A 23,194-nucleotide genomic window follows, 5' to 3' on the forward strand; every position below is an offset into this window, starting at 1 on the left:
AATTTTTACAGAGCCACATGATAGAATCCCTTACAGTTTACTTATTTATTCATAATATGTCTTTCTTTGTGTTTTCTGATTATATTTAATACTTTTTTTTGCATTCAACTGTACCGAGGAAAGTTTGATTTTTTCTATCAAATAGCACGTGTTGTGTATTTAGCTTTTTATGTAACGCATTTTGGCTTCGTAAGCTCTGTACAGCAACAGAGTTAAATAAAACGTGTTCACTGACACAACATTTACTAATACTATCAGAACAGAGGGACATTGTATGCTAAAGTAAGGAGGATAGATAAATAATTTTCATTGCTTGTCTAGAGATATCTGCAGAACTTTGATTACGTTACAATCTAAAATTAACGGACATTTGTTATGGTAGGTTAAAACCATCTTGCAGATAAACTTAATAATTAAGTTAATATCTTTCTTTGACATGTCCAGACGACTTAAACGATTTGTTTATAATGTCAATACAATAAAGCACGATTACAATACAAATACGGACTATATCTACCACGTAAGTACAACTGGCAAAAAGTTTTAAGCATTTTAATGTGAATGATGAGAATAAATGGATTTCGTTTTTAATCGGATTTTTATATTATCTTACACCTTAAATCTCTCACTGCGACATTGTTTGTTATTATTATATTTATAAGCTCCCTGATTGGCATTTATGGTCATATCAACATTCTATTGGAGGGTGAGGCGTTAGATCTACTGGCTGTCTTAATAATCATGTACTGTTACGGGAGCTTTTAACATTTTTGTACGGTTTTATTTATCTTTATTATGAGGAAATATAATTATTCGTATCAAACTATAATTCGTTGGACCTTTATTTTGGAAGTCTTTCGGCTGTTACTATTTTTGTCTTAGCATCCATGTCAAATTATTGAACACACTAGCAAATTAACACTGAGCGTGCGTTGTCTTTGTTTATTAATATATTAGTCTCGTTGTTAACGTTAAATTAATAACGGACTGATTCTACAACTAGAGTTTTAATTCGGATATTGTTTATTGATAATTTGACAAATGGCGGACGGATTTTCTATGTTTTGTTTTCATTTACGTATTGCTTCTTTGGTTATTTAGACGAATTGCTTTATCCAATTACGAAAGGTCAACAAAACACAAAATCGTACAAAATTTTTTTTCTGTATTTGTATTGTTGCATTATTATCTTTGAATTTAGAATTACAACTGCCTTCATGACCTAACCTCTCAGTGGAATTAAAATATGCATGTACAAATACAATCCACAGTCATATCTTTTTGGATGATAAATACTGATCTAAAATGTAGTTAGATTTTTTATTTGGATAGTATAATTAGTCATGAGTATCTAATTGTGCAATAGTAACTTTAAAGAAATCAGTTTGTCTGTGCGCCACCGACCCCCTCGGCTGTGCGGTTAATCTAAATTGAAGTTATCTAATTCACGTTTTTACCCTCGAACAACTATAATCACGTCCAATTTGACGTCTAGAACATAGCCGCTAATTATACGAACATTTCGTATGACTTTTGAGTTTGCTTGCATGAAAACCTGTGTACAATCTAGTTCTTTTTATTTAATACTCCAATGACAGATTAAGTCCGGATCCGTTAGAAGGCAAACTTAGGCAAAGTTTTATAAGTTCAGATACTTTATGTAACAATTTAAGTGAATATTCAATAGACCACATATAATAATTGAAAGGTTTAATAAAAGTAACAAGTATAAATCAAAAAGTTTCAAAAATGCCTCCTAAAAAATAAACAATTAACTATCAATACAAAAAGTAGTAAATAATTTGCCCTATTTATCTAATTCCAAAGAAGTCAACGAAAATGTCTTAAATTTAGGACAAATGGATAATGAGTTATCTCACAAGGTCACCAACGAGCACACCTTTAAAATATGTTTAGTCAAACACTCCTAATAAAATACCGCGTTAAACCTGAAAACGAGATGTGACTAAACTGAAACAAATCAAATGAAAAGTTTAAATAAACTGTATATATACAAAGAGTATAAGGAGAAGAACACGTTTTGGTAGCGGCTTAATTTACTTAATAAACCAACATTTTTGAACTAAAGCTTAACTATGATATAAAAATCATAATGCAAAAGTCGACTTTCCGACTTTTTCCAAAGTAAAATTTAATATTCAAAAGTAGAGATCTAGTATTGAGTACACGACCGAAAGACACTTAGTCTTGCAAATTTGCGCTTTTATATGCCCTCCGGCCAATGAAATTATGTTTCTGAAAAAAAGGTTCACTGACCAATAAACAGACCAACGAAAATAAACAATATTAAAAAAGCATGGATTTAGCTTCGAAATTGTGGACAAGGAATACATTTTGTAAGGATTTTAATCAAAAAGTCTGTCCCGATCGAAACATACAATCTAGAGTACATTAAATGTTATTTGACCAGATTAAAATAACTTAGTCTACATGAAAACATTTGATTATTGCGTTATGATGCTCTGTGTCGGAACTACTTTATTTGGCAGCCATGTTTTATGTTTTGAACGCGACATTACTCTAGGAAATTGGTTTAACTTTGCTTATACGCTTGATTTTAATATGTCAGTAGAGAAGCAACAATAAAAACGAACAGGCGCAGAGTATTTCTAGATTCGAGATCATACATGAATTGAGTGTTTCATCTTTGATGTATCATCGGCGTGTAAAGGCGTTAATTGTACCACATTTTCATTGAAGCGAGCTTGCGCTTCATGTAAAATATGTGCGACCTGTCAAACCATTTACACGCCAATGGAACTACAAAAATGAAACATTCAGTTGTAATTATTACATTTCATATGTTTCCCTTATTTTATTTCGATTATATTTTTGGTATACATGGCAAATAGACAATACAAAGTAATCAATAAAAGTAGTCCACTTAATGATGGGCGTGGCCTATATAAATAGCTGGAAGATGTGTTTCATCGACTCATGTAACATTGTAATATCACGTTTAAAGCCGATTATCCAACGATATTAGCATATTTTGATTATATGGACAAGTAAATGTAATTTGAAGATACTAGCATAAAAATGAACATTTATAGATTCTAAAAGACTAAACGACAAATATATCAGATGCTGAGTAAATGAGCAATCTAAGTTTATTATCATGGCTGCCGGTCAGTTTCATTAGACTCAGAAGATAATCTTAGAAGAAGGATATCGATGATATTTTAGTTAAGGGAAGAACATGGAAAACACTAACAAGATAAATCGAAAATACCATGAAGAATAACTTATGTTAAATGCAGTAAAGTACATTACCAATATTACAAACATAGCACACGAACTCATAGCAAAAGGTGTCAGACCAGGCAAGGATAACATCCCCAAAATCTATTGTCAAAGTGTTGCCTCCTACCGATAGGATTGGAGTACAATAGCGTGTTATTAGGTAATTGTTCTGTGTAATTCGTCTCAAATGTGTCAGATCCAATTTGAAAACTGCTTAAAGAAGCGTACATGCACACAAGAGTTCCCATTATATAGCAAACAAAGTTTCCAAGCGACATTGTATTGTAATATTCGATATTGTGTTGTAAACCGAAGTGTAACCATAAGCTGTGGTGCCTCTAAATCTGGATTATGGGAAGTATTATTACAAAAAAGGAAAACCATTCGCTTATGCTTTATGATCTCTTAGGTGTGCAGAGACAAAAATATGAAAGCATTGAACATTAACTATCAGTCGTAATTTTTACTCAAACATATGGGAAAGATGTAATTATAGAAACCACAAATAAACTGTTAGCAGCGATCACGAGGGAAAAAAACACCAGAGTTACCATTGCCAAGACTAACGTAAGATGCTGCTGAAATTGCAAGAATACAATATCCCGCTGAATTATAGACCCTATCATAAAGTTAATTTTACCTGATATCTTGTCAAGTGCATTACGAGTTTACTGAAGTTAAAGTTAAAATTTTGTAAACTGTGTCAGTGGTGTCAATCAAGCGCACATCTTCACAAGATGAATTAGTGAAATCCACTGGACAGTTCATCAAGTTTGGCCAAGTAAGAAAAATGTGTACTGCAAAATATTGTAACTTACTCGAAATATTAGATTATCAAAATGAAAGTCACTTAAAAGAGTCCAAAAGCAAAGAACCAAGTTGTTGCCAAGCATGAAAAGTTAAATTACAGAAATAGTACTATCGTGTACTTAATTGCAACCAAAAGGAACCTTTAAAATCTACTGAAATCTCAAATCTACAAATGTTTTCCAATGGTACAATAACAAGTACTTGATACTATATGTGTTTAATCCGAACGGCTGGAAAACATAACCACATTTGACACTCCATATAACTGTACAGAAGCTTCTAACCAAAGCTGAACAGGACGGGAAAGACCTTTACTTAAGATTTTTTTTGTGTACAGAGATACACCAGTGATTACTAACTCAAATGCTGATAAATGCTGACAATGATGTACTTTCACAGTATAAGACACAGAATACGACCCAAAAGTGTTGATCAAGAAACCATCAGAGACAACTAATCCAGAGTGAAAAGGAAACCTATTATTTGCTTGATAGTAAGGCTAAACAGCTAGTCAGGCTTGATCACATTGACTGTTTTCAGCATGAAATGAGGGGAAAAGGACACTTTGGAAAAAGAATCTCAAAACAGCAACAAAATTCTTTCAGACTAGGAACACCATGTAGAGTAATGTACTGAAATCGATGTCTAATTATTAAAAGTGTTGACAATTTTGATGAACTATCACTTAATGACGAATCGGCAAACAATGGCATGGAAACATTTAAAGAATTTAAAATGAATACGTTATAATGATGGATCGCAAAGATTGGTAAACATATCAAAGCTAAACCACATTTAGAAATTCTGGTCTACGAGGTGTGAATCTGAGAAGTGCCGCATGGATAATAATAATGCATTTTAGATCGTATGCATACTGGATAAGCAGAATAGTTTACCCAGAATCAATCGATATCATAATACATTATTGATGATAACATTTCTTTTTAATATACATGTATATCCATTTCTTATATTTTTTGGCAGATAGGAGTACGTTGTTTTTTTTTTGTTTTTTTTTTTTCGTTAGTGATTATAAAAATTAATTTCAAATTGTTTATTTGAATTGTATTATTAGTATTATAGTTTTATACAGGTGAAATATGATAAACATATTCAAAGAAACTGTCTTTAAAATAGTCATTTCTTTTGGACAATATCGTGTAATATTTTTTTTCCAATAGCTACAGAAATTTAGTGCTTTGTATTATTAATTATGATGAAAGAAAGGGCGAATTAAGTAGAATGATGTTAGATATGGCACAGGTTGTTTGCATTATAAGGTCGCACATGGACAGGTACGTTTCATTCATTGACAATTATTAGCGTTGTTTTCATATATGATGGCGCAAGTCACGACTGCCACAACGTACGTGTGTAAGTGATTTTTACGGAATATAATATGACTTTTCTGAAACGTAACGTCTAGTGTTTTTATTAAAATGAATTTGATGTTCATTCACGCTATTGGGATGAATAAAAACAACCGATAGACATGGGATTGTTACGCGTGTTTGTTTACGTGTTTTAAGGTGGGCTCACACACGAAAGCCACGCTCAATAAGTCACATGCTGCTTATATAGCAATCGAAAATCAACCACAGGTGTGGTCTCAAATACTTTTAATGGCATCATATTAGAATAATATCTAACTCCGCCTTGTATCTGATCGGCATTAAATTAACACTTGCAAAAGTTAATTCTACATATTTTTAGGAATTTTCTAATATTTGACTTCTATTACATGCGGTAACTTAAGTGATAATAATGTAAAAGTTGTAGAACAGTAGAATTACGTTATCAGAATGCCCGATAACAATATAAAACTATTTCAAGTCCTTCCTTTTTTTGGATTGTTTGATTATATTCTGCATACTTCCCAACTGGATAAACGGCTTTGTTCGATGTTAAGATGTATTTTACATTCCATTCCCAAAATACAAAGAATTGAATTGAGAAAATGCAACAATTTCACTAGCATCTACAACATAAAGTTAATTCCGATTTTTTCTAAGCATTTAAGAACTTATATGTATCTTTGTAAGAACTTTTTGCAGTTAAATGTACCCATTTTCCAGTGCTTAGTTTAATCTGCTTGTTTTATAATTGTTTTGTTTTGCTAGAAAGAAACTGCTTTCAGGTAGATCTTGTTGAAATGTGAAGGTTACAACTATATTTTTACTGGTCAGAATAAATGACGACTCCTTTCAGGACTAAATGATTTTTTAACAAATACTTATCGTTTGCTAACGTTTTGGTACAAAACAGTGACAGATTAATATAAACAGTAGGCACTTAAATTATGCAGAATGATGGGGATACCTTTTTCATCCTTTCATATTAAATCGCACAATTGTTTCGTGTACAGATGTTTATCAATGTAAGATAAAAATGACGTTTTGCGACTAAGATGAGCAATGTTTTCCCTAGAACCTCTGTTGCCAAATAATTCAGAAAGAGTTATCAAGGAAACCGAGATTCTAGCGGAAATCAAAATAATTTAATACAGGAATAAAAACAAGACATTGAAAACAGATGCACACAACCAAAGAATATAAAATAACCAAAATAATACAAAGTAACAAAAGTAAATGAACAACTCGGCCTCCACTAAAAATTCCAACTGATGTTGAGATAAAGCTCGTCTAGTTTTAAGCGACTGTACCATAAATTTGGAATTTTAGTTACAAAAGGTGACTTTATGAAAACAAATATTAATCGAATTAAGGAAACAAGTTTCAGCATATAAGCAGCATGAAAAAAATATACCATCCTATGAATTGAACAATGTAAGTGACACGTTACTTTCATTCTAAAAAAATGCCGAAGAGCTGATCCTATCTTGTACGAAAGTCTACGGTTACAGAAACAGTTGAATGTTAGTGACGATCTTTTAATAAAGAACAACACTAAATGCTTTGAAATGCTGAGGTCAAAAACAAATATGCACGATCAACTGTTGTACGATTAAGCTGATGTATTGAACATTTGTTAATTTTTACTCTTCAACTAAACAAAGTCCTGTAAAAATCATGCATAAATGAATATTATTAAAACTATTTCTCATAGAACTACAAAAAGAATCATTTGATAATACCGCCTGACAATTATCGGGAAAACCTACCACAACACTTGTTATTCCCGTTGTGGTATTAATTCAATGTAGATCCTGAAAAATTTGAAAGATCTTTTGGAGACCATCAGTTCAAAACTATTATCAGAATATAAAAGCATTAAACCTATGATTTTTCAACACTGTATACTTCTATACCCCATACTCAGTTACAATCCCGACCTAAAAACATTATACAGTGTGTTGTTTTTTAACAAACGGTCGGCATTCCAATGGGAAAAAATTGTGCTTCTCTACTTGGTGACCTATTCATCCTCTCTTATGAAGCTGACGTTATAGCTGAACTGATCCGAAAGAAAGAATATCCTTTAATTTCAGTTTTCGCTATAAAGACGACGTATTTTCTTTAAACAATCCTAATTTCGGGGATGTGATACATCGCATCTACCCAAAAGAACTTTTCATAAATGATACTGCAAACAATGTGAAGTCAGCCTCATATATTTTCCTACACTTATCAATCGACCGTAAAGGAAAACTATTAACCAAACTTTACGACAAACGTCAGGACTTTTCATAAAACTTTCCTTTCATCTGTGGCAACATCCCCTCAGCACCTGCATATGCGGTGTTCATATCACAACATATACGTTATGCCTCCAAAACTACGTAGACTTTTTGTATCGCGCTAGAAAATGTAACACATAGGCTTCTTGCACAGGGTTATGTTGCTACAAGATTGAAGTCATCACTACAGAAGTTTTTACGTCATTAGGAACTCGGGGATCGTTATAACGTATCCATCTGCGCGTGAAAACTGATTTATTCAACGTGTCCTAGTTTTCCATTCCTCTTTTGTCAACCCCGGACTTGATTTTTTATGAACAACTCGGCGGGTGTTTCTAGAAAAGCAGAGGAAGCTTACCCTACCGGAGCACCTGGTCCGTGCTCCAAGTGGCGGAGTCCGGGTTGCTCATTTGCTTTTGTTACTTTGTATGTATGATTTTGGTTGCTTCAAGTTCTTTGTTGTGTATGTCTGTTTTCCATGTCTGGTCTTTGTCCCTGAATTGTATTCTTTTGTTTGCCCTGTGGCCTTGGTTCCTTGATAATTCTTTCAAGCAGACTAAGAAGGACAGACAACTCAATGGAGTTTCAAGATAAATGTATCTATTATGTTAGTCGAATAGATGCTATTATTTGCACGTGAAGATCCTGCAGCTGTTCTTAGCGTTATTGGCCTTCTTAGGAAAATAATGTTTAAAATTACACCAGAACAGTAAAGAGTAGATTTAATTGCATTTAAATCATTGCACCAGAAAAAAAGGTGAAATAATGCATCAATTTCAGTATAGAAAAAAATGATAAACCAGGACCTAAATTGGATATGAAATGTCAACTTTTTTTTCCAGGTCATCAGGTGTCTGGTGTAATTTGTTCCGATCATGATGATCATGTTTGTCATGCAACCGACGTAAGTGTTTCATTATAATTTTTTAATGCAACCATAAACAGGATGAATAATTTCTCAGTTCATGGAATTTGGTAAAAAATAAGTAGTGCTCATTTTTCGTCCCTCGTTGTTATGCGGAAGGGGACATAGTATCACCGCTGTCCGTCCGTGCGTCCATGTGCCCGTTCTCCGGACACTTTTGTTTACTCAACTACTCAGAGACTGCTTAGCTGATTTTATTTAATTTTTTAAGATTGTTTGTCACTATTTATAGCTGATCATATTGCCACCTCTTTGATTCGACAAATTTTTTCGGGCCTTAATCAATTTGTACTTGCTACATGTACACTATAGGATCAAATTCGCAATTCCTCAAATATAGCTCTGCGGTCAGATTTTGTTCGAATTTCGTAGAATTTTAAGTCACCATATGTAGTTGACCATATTGCGCCGACATTTGAATTCGTCAAATTTTACAGGAGTTCTGGGACTTAATTGAATCTGTACACAGTATATGTTACACTAAAGAAATACTTGGGGGCGAAACTCCACAGACCCCGACTGATTTTGTTCATATCGCGTATGATTGTTAGTCACCATATGTAGTTGATCGTATGGTGCCGCCATATTTATGAAAGGAATCGCTCGTCACAAGACAATCTCATGTTGACATATTACATTTTTTTGTAAGACGGAATTGTAAAGGGGCTAGTATTTTTTTTTTGGGGGGGGAAGATTACAGAAAACACAAATATTTAAATAAAATATATTATTAACTTAAGAAATTAATGAAACACAAATAAATCTGACAAATCTACTATATGCATTAGTGTTAACGAATTTCATTATCAAGGAAGGTTTTAAATTCCACTCAACTCACAGAAGTCAGTAGATCGTACCCTGACATTAATCAAAAATAATTGTCTTTTAATTTCTCAAGAGGTTGTCTCTAGGAAATCCATTGAAAATCAAACAAAGGTGAATCAGACAATTACTAATAAATTACAGTATTTTGATAGGAGCCCCTGTGCACCAAAAATGCAAAATATTTCTTTCTGTTAAATTCAAGATGGCTGAAATTTGGCCGCCACATTTTTTTTGTGGCATTATCCTTTAAATGACAATTTTCAGTTCAAAGTGTGCAAAACATTTGTTTTCATGAAACTTTTTGATATACGTCCAATTGACTTAGGTAACTAAATATATAATTTTTTCTAGCCTTTTCCAGAACAAATATTTGTGCTAAAATTTATAAATTTCTTATTTTAATTACATTTAACTGCTTGTTATTGCAGAAGTGCTGCGTTTTAATTTATTTTATTTATTTTATGGAAGCAGTCTCATCGCAATTTTACCGTATGAATATCAAATTTTGGCATTCATCTGAGGTGTTCAATATAAGAGAAAACATGCGTAAATGTATATCTTCCAACACATCGGCAACCTTCAGCATCATTAAGAATTCTTTCCACACATACGCAGTAATATAAGGTAATGTACATTGAAAAAATGACGATGAAACATTTACTTTATCATTTGTATCCTAAGTTAGGGGAGATAATTTGTCATGAATGAATTGCAGAATTTAAGTAGAATTAGATGTACATCTACGGCGTGCTTTTCCTTCTAAACTTACAATATGTTTTGATTATGGAATTAAAATATCAAGCAAAATGACTTTAAGGCTAAACCGCCAGACCGGTTCTTGCAAAAACTCTCCATTTAACTATGGTCCTACCGGTCACGTTGTTACGGGAGATTTAACCATCATCGAAAACGAATCTCTGCGTAATATCCTTTCTAAAGGTCCCACGTACCATGAACCACGCTCAATAAATTGGAATTAATACTTTATAGTTCTTATGGATGCATTGGAACACAAGGAAATGGATAAAACGAGAACATGAATTTTTTTATTCTCTGTGGTTAAAGGGCGTGAAGTATTTAATTTTGAAACGAATCGAGATAAAGTTTTAAGTAGGTCAATGAGTGCCAATGTTACATCAGTTTTCAAAGCCCCCGATGTTGCAAAAACATTTTAAATTTGATAAATATGTTGTCGTACCAGCAGACAAAGCCCGAAACAGCATTGTTTTTGTCCGCAAAACGTTTACATCCAATGTTTATTATCAGAGGTAGACGTAGAAAATAAAAGCAGTGATAAGACCTATACTGCTACCACACTCTCTGAAGTAGAGATCGTGGAAAACCATAAATATGTGCTATCGTGTTTTGGTCTCTCTTTCAAGGACGATGATTGTGATTAACCGTCTATGTACTGGACTCCTAAACTCCACAAGAATCCATACAAACAACTTACATAGATGAACCTGCAAAATGACCTTTCAAAACTTTTAACTTCTATACTCACAGCTGTCAAAGAGGGTTTGCAATCCTACTACAAATCTTGTTATTCCCGTAGTGGTATTAATTCAATATGGATCCTGAAAAATTCGAAAGATCTTTTTGAGACAATCAGTTCAAGACTATTATCTGAATACAACCGCATTAAAACCAATGGTTTTTTAACAGTGTATACTTCTGTTCCCTAAACTCAGTTACAATCCCGACCCAAAAACATTATACATAGTTGTTTTTGTTTTTGTTTTTTTTTTCTAAAAAGATGGTACATCTAGATACAAATACATAGTTATTGGTAGAGATTCCGCAGACTTTGTAAGAAATAATTTAAAATCATCTTCCAAATATACCGAGGAAGATGTTAACAAAATGCTGGAATTTTTAATCGACAACATATTTGTCCAGTGTGGTGGACGCGTTTTTTAACAAACGGTCGGCATTCCAATGGGAACAAATTGTACTCCTTTACTTGCAGACCTATTCCTTCACTCTTATGAGGCTGACTTTATAGCTGATTAGATCCAAAAGAAAGAATATTGTTTAGCTAGATCTTTTAATCTCAGTTTTCGCTAAATAGATGACGTATTTATCTTGAAAGAATCCCAATTTCGGGGATTTGATACCTCGCATACACCCAAAAGAACTTGAGATAAATGATACTACAGACACTGTAAAGTCAGCCTCATATATTGACTTACACTTAACAATCGATGGTAAATGAAAACTATTGACCAAACTTACGACAAACGTGAGGACTTTTCATTCAAAATTGACAACTTTCCTTTCATCTGCACCTGCGTATGGAGTGTTCATATTACAACTCAGACGGTATGCCAGAGCTTGCCGAAACTACGCAGACTTCTTGTATAGCGCTATACTTCTAACAAATAGGCTTCTTGCATAGAATTATGTTGCTACAAGATTGACGTCATTACTACAGAAATTTTATGGTCGTCATCATGATCTCGTGGATGGCTACAGTGTATCCATTTGCGCCAAGAAAACTGATTTGTTCAACGTGTCATAGTTTTCCTTTCCTCTTTCGTCTACTCCGGACATGACTTTGTATGCGTTTCTAGAAAAGCAGAGGACGCTTACCCTACCGGTGCACCTTGTCCATGCTCCGAGTTCTCATTAGCTTTTTTTACTTTGTATGTACGATTTTATGTTCTTAGTTGTGTATGTCTGTTATAAAATCTTTCAGAAATCTTCTACTCTGACAATACTTGACCACTTACAACAAAATTCTGTACAAATGTTCCTCTGGGTATTTTTCATAGAACTGATGTAGGGATATTTGATCCGTGGAAAAACATGAATGGGTTACTAAAAATAGAACAAAGGGGTCAGAAGTTTTTTCTCATATATCTCCCAAACCATTATGTTTATACAAATTATTTCAATTGTGAAATGACCCTTATCATAAGGCCTATTAAAGTATCTCTAGATCAAAATTGTCAGACCACTATTGTATTAGTTGTTGCCCTGGAAAGGCACAAAATTCTATTTCAGCAGTTTTTAATTGGTAGAATGAAATTTTGATGAAATGGTCCTTATGGTAAGCCCTACCAAAGTCTTCTTCGAGTCAAAATTGCCAGACAACTCCTTGTAAGATTGATTGCCTTTTTCTTGAAAGGCAAAAATTTAGCGATTCAGAATCCTGGGAGCCTCTTGTTTTTTTGCCATGTTTTGAAAATTGAAATTTTCGTTGCATTTATCTCAGATTTATCTCAGCAACTGGTTATTACAACAGGTTAAATGTTAACACTGTATCATATTGTAGGATGGATCTATTTTCGGAAAAAAATATTGACAACTTCCTCTTTACCAAAGACTATGTTAATGACATCGTGACTGAAAGCGGGGATATCACTAGTGAGCCATGGCTCACATATTTCTTGTTTTGTTTTATTTTGTTTTGTAATTTTTCAGACCTTTCTATACGTTTATATAGCTTTCCTGTATCAATTTGATCCGATGGAGCAGTGTAGCAAATAGAGTCGTCACATTCTGAGACGTTGTATAATATTGATTTGTTGTGACATGCATCATTAATTTGATCCTCTATCCTACATAATAACACCTAGATGAACTGTCCCGTACTGCCATACATCGTGTAGTAAGTTACAGCCCTAGATTAATCCTACGAGGAGGAATCACCCGGCCAGCGAAAGCTATATTTTTATATAGCCTAGCTGGCCGAGTGGTCTAGGGCGCTGGACTTTGTGCAGGCGGTTTTGCCATAGATGTCACAGCAGTACGAGTTCGAGTCCCTACTACTGATTTTACACACTTTTCTCAAAGGCAATTCTATGGTGTCCGTTTTGTTGTAATATACAAGAAATAAATATCTTGAATGAATCTGGTGGATTCGTGCGCTATAAAACCTGGTTTCGAAGATGACCTTTTCAAGCCAGGGTCATTGTAGATTTTACCTTGATATTCCCATTTGTTAAATGGATACTTTTCTGATATTTCTTTAGACTATTGCGTAGAGTTTATCGGCTCGAATATTTTGTTATTACCCTTCAACTAAATAAAATATTCATAAGTAAAACAAAACCAAAATGTCAAATTGAATATATCGCCACTTAAATGTACATCATAATCCATGCTCAGATAAAGTTTTAAATACTACTAGCGATTTGCATAATTCATGTAAGGGATCGCTTATGAAATGAAAATGATATTCATTTTACCAATATCGATCTTAAACTATAGTTTGCTTCGGTAAACTTGGTTAATCAACTACCCACTATAGCCTTCGCGCGATGTAAGGTTCGTGGAATTCGGTTACTGTATATAAATAAAATATAAATAACAATAATAGAATACACATTATTGTCGTTTATGTATAACTTTATTATGTTAATTCAGGTTTGCGTAATAACACATGAGAAGAATGGTCACTATAAAAAACACTGTGGACATGAAGAACATGTAAGTATTAAATATTTTTTCCTCAACTTCTCCAAATAACAACATATAGCAATTAGTAAAAAATGTGGTAAACATCATTTCTGATATGCAATCATATTGTGTGATTTATCATCATGTTTTACAAAGAATTACTTTCAAGATAAGTTTGACAGCGATATAAGCTACGATTGGAAATACTAGAATACGGCTTTTCATTATCAACCATTACAAGCAAATATATTATAAAAATATATATAATCGAAACTGAGATCCTATTATGTTGATATAAAGAAAATTACAATGTCAAACAGACTTCTAAAATTACAGGAAAATATGAATACAGATGATAAATTAGGTTGATATTTGATAACAATAGACGTCAGAAACGTACATTTTAAGCAAACTTGCATCACCGCCGTGACGATAGAAAATCAGATCTTTTAAGGAAGAAATCGCGAGTTACCAATCAGTTATCAATCGTTTTGAATATTTGATGACAAGGACACTAGAAACAAACCCGTGAAGAGCAGATTAAGTAGAAATGATAATAGTTAGAACAAGATATTGCTTGTTAGTTTTGAAATCAGGTAAATGTATGTTATTGGTTAGTCAGTGATGGGTCACAAGTATATGGATATGTGGGTCACAAGTGTATGGATATGGTGAACATATTAAAGAGACAACACAAAATTCTGAAATAAGTGAATTTGGGTTCCATCTTTCTTGCAACTAATACAGTTTTATGAATCGTGTGTATATGATAAAAAAAAATATGAACAACTATTTGTTTTATGTTTTGTTCGTTTCATTATGTAGCTGATGACCGAATGTTTTTCACTGCCCCGAATTCACGAGAAATGCTTTTGTAAAACACAGGACTGCGTTTACGGAAGGTTTACAGGTAACAATGTGAAATATAGTTTTAGAAAAAAAACACTAAGATACTGTTTTTTTTTTGTTTTTTGTTTTTGTTTTGTTTTTGTCGTACCATGATATCCATTAATGTTATGTAACTATAAGCTAATAAGAAGTAAGTAAACATATATGCATGTTTATTGATACTGATTATTTTTTTTACTAAAAAACAACTTATTTTTGGTAAGAAAATGTTATCAACAAAAGATAGACAACTTCTCCAAAACTCTACTTCTTTCGATATCTTCATAAGCAATTACCATAAAAAAAGGAATAAATTATGACGAATATATTTTATTACAGTCAGCTTTAAAAACCTTTAGCTTTAAAATTTCTAAAGTGATGCTAAATTTGTTTTATTTTGTTGGTAAAAAAATCCCTTTGAAAATGAAACGATGTGCAAAGAAACTCTTAGTAACTGCAAATTAAAAAAAAAAACGTGAACGTTAGAGTGTTTATAAATTAAATTGCCAACCACGAAGTGGCGGTGACTTACTATTATTATTACTATTATTATCATTATTAAGTCGGGGTGTTTTTGCACCGTTTCTTCTGTATTATTAAGTCGTCGACCACGAAGTGGCCCCCACCTCGGTCGAAAATTCAATTTTGTCCGATTTAGATGAAAATTAATATCTTGCTTCTTTGAGCCGTCTTGATTAATAATCTGCGGCTAAATTGGCTAAGTTTGAACTAAATATCGGCCGCCATTTTCAATATGGCCGCCACCGCGGTAAAAATTCAAAGTTGTTCGATTTCGAGGAAAATTTATGTCCAGGTTTTTTACGCTGCCTGGATTAACAATAGACTGTAAAAAAGACGATATGTTTCTCAAAAGACAGATCAGGAAACGGGAGGCGATTTCCACACGTTTTGTTGAAACGTAATTTTAAATTATTAGTATTTTTTACCGGTGAAATTGTAAGCGCGTTTTCTCGGAAATTAATTGAGGGATTGGAACGAAACTTGCTCAGAAGTTGGGCCTTACCCCCAAAAATGTACACATCACCAAAACAATTGAAGGGAAGGGCACTTTGGCGGAAAAGAAGGATAGGTAATAATTTAGGACATTGCGATATCTCGGAAACCTAGCTTGATGAGCTCTACTATATTATGCTAATAAAAAGTGAATTGATGTTTTGTGTCGCCATGATTACCAAAAAAAAATTCGCCCTTTGTTGTGATATTTCAGATGTTTTTTCCTTATGTAAGAAAAATTACTTGAGATATCTTCACAAAATTTAATAGCTATATAAAACCATCTGACTGAAAAAAAGTTTTAATATTTTGGATTATTGTAGATGACTGCCTTTCACAATGGCCGCCGTCCAAAATAAGGTGCACAAATGGAAAACTGTGTAAATTCCATGCCATTTTTATGAAACTTGGAATATTATATTCAGATATCAAATATTTGGGTTCTGTGATCACTTTGGGAACGTAAGGGGACTGGTATGTGACTTGTTTGCAAGCACAACTTAAAACTTGTTATTATTATTATTATTGCCTGTGAACTGGTAGTTTTCTCTGAAACTAATTGGGGGATTGGCACGAAACATGCTCAGATGTTGGGCCTCAATGTCATTAAATGCATATATTGAACTATTGTAGATAGCCGCCATTTTGAAATGGCCTTCATCCAGAATAAGGTGCCCCCTCTTAACTTAAATGTTATCAGAATTTTATGAAACTTGATATTTAGGCTTAAAATTGTATGCAAATTCAAAATTTTGGGTTTTGTAAAAAGTTCAGGAATGTTAACATATAGATGTTCACTCCCCAAAACTATCTTGAAAGGGGGTGCTTCGGTTGAAAAGGGGGATAGGTCAGATTGAAGGATATTGTAGTATCTTGTAAATGTAGGTTGTCATCAACTTGAAAATTGGTATGACGGTAGAATTTAATGATCTCTATAATATGATAAAAAAAACGAATTGATGTTTTATGTGTTGCCATGGTAATAAAAAAAAACGAAAAATGGTCTTTTCTTATGATTTTTCAGTTGTTTATCCTTCATGCAGAAAATATGATGTGATATATCTTCACCAAAGTTAATAGATATATAAAACCATCTAAGTGTGAATTAGTTTCATGTTTTTGATTATTGTACATGGCTGTCTTTTGAAATGGCCACCATCCAAAATAAGGTGCCACCTTTGAAATCAGTGTAAATAACATCAGAAATTTTATAAAATTTGGTATTTAGGCTTAAAATTGTGTGCTGAGTTCAAAAGTTTGGGTTCTGTGATCATATGGGGAATGTGGGGGGACTTATTTGTGACTTGCTTGCAAGCGCAGCTGAAAACTTGTCATTACTTTAATTCTCCTGTCATAAAAATTTTTGAAAGTGTCCGCACTATTTTGTCAAAAGTGGCTCATCTGATTGATATGAAACTACTAAAGAAGTTAAAACTATTCTTGGGAGAATAAAAATTCAATTTGCCGCCATTTTGTTTTCAAAATGACCGCATGACTGAATATCCCAAATTTTTTTTCAAAATGGCTGCCACCGCGGTCGAAAATTCAAATTTGTCCGATTTTGATGAAAATTGATAAATAGGTTCTTGAGGGCGTCTCGATCAATAATCTGCGCCACAATTAGAAACTTGAGCTATGTATCGGCTGCCATTTTTAAAACGGCCACCACCGCGGTCGAAAATTCAAACTTTTTTCCTTTTTTGATGAAAATTGATATCTAGGGTTTTTTTTAAGCCGCGGCTTAATCGACAAACGGAGCTACTTTTGCCCGCCATTTTCAAAATGGCCGCCACCGTGGTCAAAATTCAAAGTTGTTCGATTTCGATGAAATTTGGTATTCAAGTTTTTATGCTTACCCAGTTGATATTAGACAGTTCAATTGATGATATATATCTAAAAAAAAATAGATCCGGAAACGGCAGGCGACTTCTACGCGTTTCTTGGAAGCGTAAATTTTAATTAATTATTATTATTAATAAGTCAATTTTTATGGATTTTTTATAGTACATTTGTAATGAACGGTGAATAAATAATCAGTTGTCAGGAATTAAGCAACTTGAAAACATAAACATATTCTGTTAAGAAAAAAAAATAGATGAAGATATTCACTTTTCATTTCCAATATAAAAAGTTTTGAGTAATGCTACATGTAGCCAACAAATTAAAATTTAAACAAAACTAGTGAACTAATAAATGATAATAATTTATAATGCAAATGATTTTGCTGTTTTCCAAAACTTCTGTATAACCTGTATTACCTGGTCAAAAATACATAAGAGAACACGTAAAATGATTGGTTATACATAAAAATATGAATTGCTTCAATACATGTGCATCACTTTTTGTCTATTAGTTTTACAAGATCAATTTAATCCATAATTTTTTAATTGTTATTTAATATAACTACGACTATTCTAGTAACAACAAACAATCCGACAACAGCACAAATGGGTTCGACGCATTACCAAGTTGCAACACAAAATCAGACTTTACCAGTAACCTCAGTTTCAGGGCAGCAAAGCACAACAGGAGCATCTACTTCAACATCTAAACCGACAACTTTAGGTTTGTCTAACACAACTAGTACGACAACACAAATTCCAGTTCAAACTGCAACGTGTATGTTTTCATTTTACATATAAAAAATAATTATCACGAAACTCCCTATTGTAAAAAAAAAATATTTTTCATTTGTTTTTGATGCCAAAGACACAAATTTGTTATTCAAGTATACCAGAAACAAGTAACCGTAAAGGTAAGCGAGATGTCTTGTATGGTATAAAACCTGTTTTAATCGGTAAAAAATAGTACTAAGTCGAGACCATTGTGGAAGTTTCTAACATTCCAATTTTTACCTTGATGAGCGTGAACCAGTGTAATTTACTAACTTAACTGCATTGGAAACGTGTAGGACTTCTGATAATATAGACCTAAAGAATGTATATGCTTTACCAGAGCTTGCCAAAATTACGTGGACGTTTCGATCCATGATAATCTTCTTAAAATGAAGCTTCTAGAGAAGGAATATATTCCTGCAAGATTTAAAGCATCATAATTATGGTCTATCCATTTGCATCGTGTCTAAAAAAAAAAGCAGAGAATGCTTCTGGCCCATGCTACCAGTTATTTGTGGAGTCCAGGTTGCTCATGTACTTGTGATTAGGTTTTTAATATGTAATTTTGGTTATTTCATGTTCTTTGTTGTGTAAGCCTATTTTCCCTGTGTAGGCTTGGTTAACATTTGAATCCCATGATAACTTTTAAAAACGGTCAATCCTTTGTTTTTAATTTTCAATTTATCTAAAAAAATGTAAACGAATGTGTTTAGTCCCTATAATATCATACATATTTTGTTGTCACTCATAAAATACGAGACATTCTTGATACAAAATAGAAATACCATAATTTAAGTGTCGTTTTCAGTATCATTTTTGACGTATGACGAATCATTATAAATTTCTGTTTTCTGTTTTGTAATTCTTCAAACGACAATGACTATAACTTCTTAACATTATGTAATTCTTACAAAAACATTTTGTTTTAGTGCCATGTGCTGATGATGAAGACCATAACTTTACTTGTTCAAATTATGAAACACAATTTAATATGTGCAGTGCAAAAAAGGGAACCCTTTTTGACATTGCGCACAAAAGATGTCGGCAATTTTGCGGAATTTGTGGTAAGTAATTGATATTGTTAAAGAAAACGTTAAAAGACACGGTAAACCACTCACAAAGCATTAAAAGCAAAACAAACATGGGGAATCAATGACAAAAAATCTTGCTAAAAACAAAATGTTTCTTTTAGGACAACTAAATTACCAGTACTAAGCTTACTGTATCTAAAGGGATAAAAATGTAAAATTTTTAATACAACGAAGGAAAATAAAATAAGTAATTTCGTACTCTTTTTAAATATCAGTTATCATGATCCCACAATAGGGCAAAACGTTTTAACAGAATTCGTACAACAGAATGTAATTGTTGTCAAAGTAATCGTTTTGCAATTTACCTCCAGTGCAATGTAAAGTTCATAAAACTGACCATTGTTTTAAAGAAATGGCATTAAAGAGTACTTTCCTGACAGACATTTGTTGCATGTTAAAAAGACAAAAAAAACTGGCTGTAGTGCTGTCATTAGTAACAACTGTTCTGTGAATAGTTAGAGTTCTGGGAATATGTTAAATGCATCGCAAATATCAGAGTGCCAATCTTACAGCACAAGATCAATAACAAATTGTCACTGGATCATTGTACGACTATTCTATTGATATTGTTTTGATTAAAAGGTATTTGTTCGTGGGAGATTTATTACTGTTTAACACGCTATATTTCGTATGCGCCATTTATTTGATTAAAATTAACCATGATTTATTATTTTCGTTATGGAGAAAGTACGGAGTTATTTCTATACATATAGACCTCAACGTCTGCATTATTTCTGTTATTTCTTCTGAATTTCTGAACTTGCTTCTTATTGTTTGTTTGTTTGTTTGGGGTTTTTTTTGTTTGTTAGTTGTTGTTGTTTTTTTTTTCGTATCGTATCGATCTTATATCACTAACTTCAAACGAAGTAACGCATTGATCCTCGAGTTATAGTTTTCTTCAAATTTCTTTTAAATTCTGAATCTTTATTTAATGCACATACAAGCTTGTGAACTCTAGCAAATGCTGCATATTTCAACAGTTTATTCTGTATTTTTAATAATTTTTTCATAAAAGGTGCTTCGAGTTTGTACCAAAATGAAGAATTTATAAATATAATGTTGTTTGGAGAGGTCCAAATCCCTCCCTTGTTATTTTTTGTTAAAAGTTACAAACCGCATAGGTCAGTATCTAGGACATTCCTTGTTGAATTGTTTCATTCAACATTTGAAGTATACATTAAATATAGCTCTGAAACTTTGCTATATTTATATGTATACTTATGTGTTGTTCAACATAAAACAATATGTTTATTCTTATATATTTTACAAAGAAAACAAAAAAAAAACAATTTATTTTTGAAAAAATCTACAGCGCTTTCAAAATAAAGATTTACAGATTGGAATTCAGATATCCTAAATATATTGTGGGGGCAAGCGGACATTGCTTTCCTGAAAATGATTGTCTCTTCTGCACATTATGATCCAGCTAATTTCCAACATCAATAATTATAAAGTATTAAAGTTACAATCCGGTTATTTCTTAATAACAAGCTCATGCTTGCCCTGCACTAGATGTCTAGGTTACAGAATATGGGCACATCCAAACAAAAAAATGGCATGATAAATCCATAGATTTATTTCAAAATGTTATGTTTATATGTAAATATTAATAGGATAATTAATTGGAAAAAGTGAATAACCAAAATGTTATCACGAGTGCCGAAGAACGCCTGGATTTAACGAGTGTGCGGAACTTGTTTAATCTTCAAGTGTTCTTGGTACGAGTGATCCAGTTTTGGTTATTCGCGATGACTAATTGATTATCCTATTTATTATATATATTTTTTCATTAATCATCAATATTTCAACATGAATTTAAAGTTCTATGACTGGCGGATTGATATCAAAGTTGTGAGGTTTTGGCGGGAGAAAGTCCGAGAGTGAAACTACCGAATTTATTTCACAGCGTAAATTATCTAAATTTATTACAATGGGAACATTTTATTAAACAATGGTCCATGCCTATTGGTAGATTACTGTATTAAAAAGAAATGAGTTTCATGGATTGACTTTACACTTCAGTGAAATTGTAAATGAAAAAAATGTCCAGTTATGTCCTGGATTTTGACTATACATTTTTACCTATAAAGTGTACGTGTTAAGCCAATGAAAAATGAAATGATGAAATCAATAAAGAGGAAGACATTTTTTTATATATATGAGATCTTCGAATTAACAGCAATATTCTTTTTTGAGTCGTTTGTTCTAATACCGTATGGAACATATAAAGCTCAGAATTGTGAAAAATACAAATTTTAAATATATTGAAATTTTGGATATACATAAAAAAAAATAGCAAGAAATAATTACCGGTGTATCACAATATTAGAATGATACAAACTTAAGCTCACAAATTCAAATTTCTGTCAGCTTTTGCGTATATTCTTATGTTTTATTATCCTTCTTATGGAGTGTGTACGCATTCATATGTACATGTATTTACAAACAGTCGTATAATAAGGAATATAACATAATATAGTCAAATATGTTTTACAGAAGTTATCGATGAAGCACTTTTAAATAAATAAATATCTAAGTTATCAGAATAAAAAAAAAGATTTGTGATAGTTTTAACAAGAATTAAAGCGACTTTTTATAAATTTATACGAATATGTGGTGTTTATTGAGATTATTGTAAATAAGAAAGTAACACATACAAAAATAAAACATTATTAGGAATTATCAAACAAACTAGCTAATCAATCGACAAAGTATAAGGTGATCTGTTTCTTTTTTCTTTCTAATTTAAAACAAACATAATACAAGAAGATAAAGGAATTTTATGTTACAGTCCGTGACTTTGGCAGATCTTATACATGTATTCAACACACACAACACTGAATAGATCTGAGTCTGACAAGCCGTACAATCCATGGGAATAATCAGGGTTATGGTTGTATCGACCATGTTGTGTAACGTGACACAAAAGTCAGTCAGTCTAAAATTCACTTTTTAGAACCCGAGTTTCTCTATCAGTAGCGATACAGATGAGCAGAATATTAAAATGTGAATGGTGGGGTCAGTATAGAAATATCCTAACTTTTGACACAGTAGTTCACAGTTTGTGTCACAAGGTTTTAATAGACTACGCAGGGTATTGCGTTATTCAGTTTTTATTCTGAGTAGCTACATACCAGACACGATGTTGTTCAATGTTATAATGAATAGTTTTAAAATACAAAAGGTCATAATTGATTCGACCTTAAGATCTTTCAGGTTCTGCTTTACATGAGAGATAACTGCATTTCTTTTTTTTTCACTGAGGTTTTGACGGGAAGCTGCTTACAGCTTTGTCTTACTAGGTTGTATACGAAGTTCATTAGGCCATATTTACGCAAGAGTCTTAAAATGTCATGTATGAAAGAGCACTCTTACGTCACAAAATTGTTTACAGTCGGGTAAAAAAAAAATCGGCAAACATAGTGAAAAAAAGGTTACATAGTCTTTCTGGGAACATAAAGCCTTTTCTGGTCTATGACACACTCAATAGATGTCCATCCAGGAAGTGCATACATCAGTTCTTGTAAGTTTTGTAAACGCTTGTAGTACTTGCAAACATAACGATGAGCACGTTCGAGGAGTTACAGTTCACTGTTAAACAAATTGTCCAAAAGTTCAAATCCATACAGAGGTTTTGCGTTATAGAGCTGCGTGATTTTCTAACTGCATGTTATTGGATTCAAGACATGAATGAACACCTTGCTTGCTTCATAATACCTAT

The 23,194-nt window shown here is 32.6% G+C and overlaps 1 protein-coding gene across 4 annotated transcripts in view; it reads left to right on the forward strand.

Annotated features, from left to right (window-relative positions):
* Positions 1–23,194, forward strand: part of LOC148612439 (uncharacterized) — a 128,596-nt gene that overhangs the window by 77,419 nt on the left and 27,983 nt on the right. For 3 of the 4 annotated variants that reach the window (XM_088593857.1, XM_088593858.1, XM_088593861.1), the window contains 5 exons: positions 8,554–8,615; positions 13,833–13,895; positions 14,691–14,775; positions 18,186–18,386; positions 19,312–19,446. In XM_088593857.1, the coding sequence (XP_088449983.1) occupies positions 8,554–8,615; positions 13,833–13,895; positions 14,691–14,775; positions 18,186–18,386; positions 19,312–19,446 (546 nt within the window). The remainder of the gene's footprint in view (positions 1–8,553; positions 8,616–13,832; positions 13,896–14,690; positions 14,776–18,185; positions 18,387–19,311; positions 19,447–23,194) is intronic. The other variant, XM_088593860.1, reaches the window with a different exon arrangement.

The sequence above is a fragment of the Perna viridis genome, chromosome 7 (assembly GCF_037379345.1).
Source record: "Perna viridis isolate PV_CMFRI_1.1 ecotype Kerala chromosome 7, ASM3737934v1, whole genome shotgun sequence".
Classification (NCBI taxonomy): domain Eukaryota; kingdom Metazoa; phylum Mollusca; class Bivalvia; order Mytilida; family Mytilidae; genus Perna; species Perna viridis.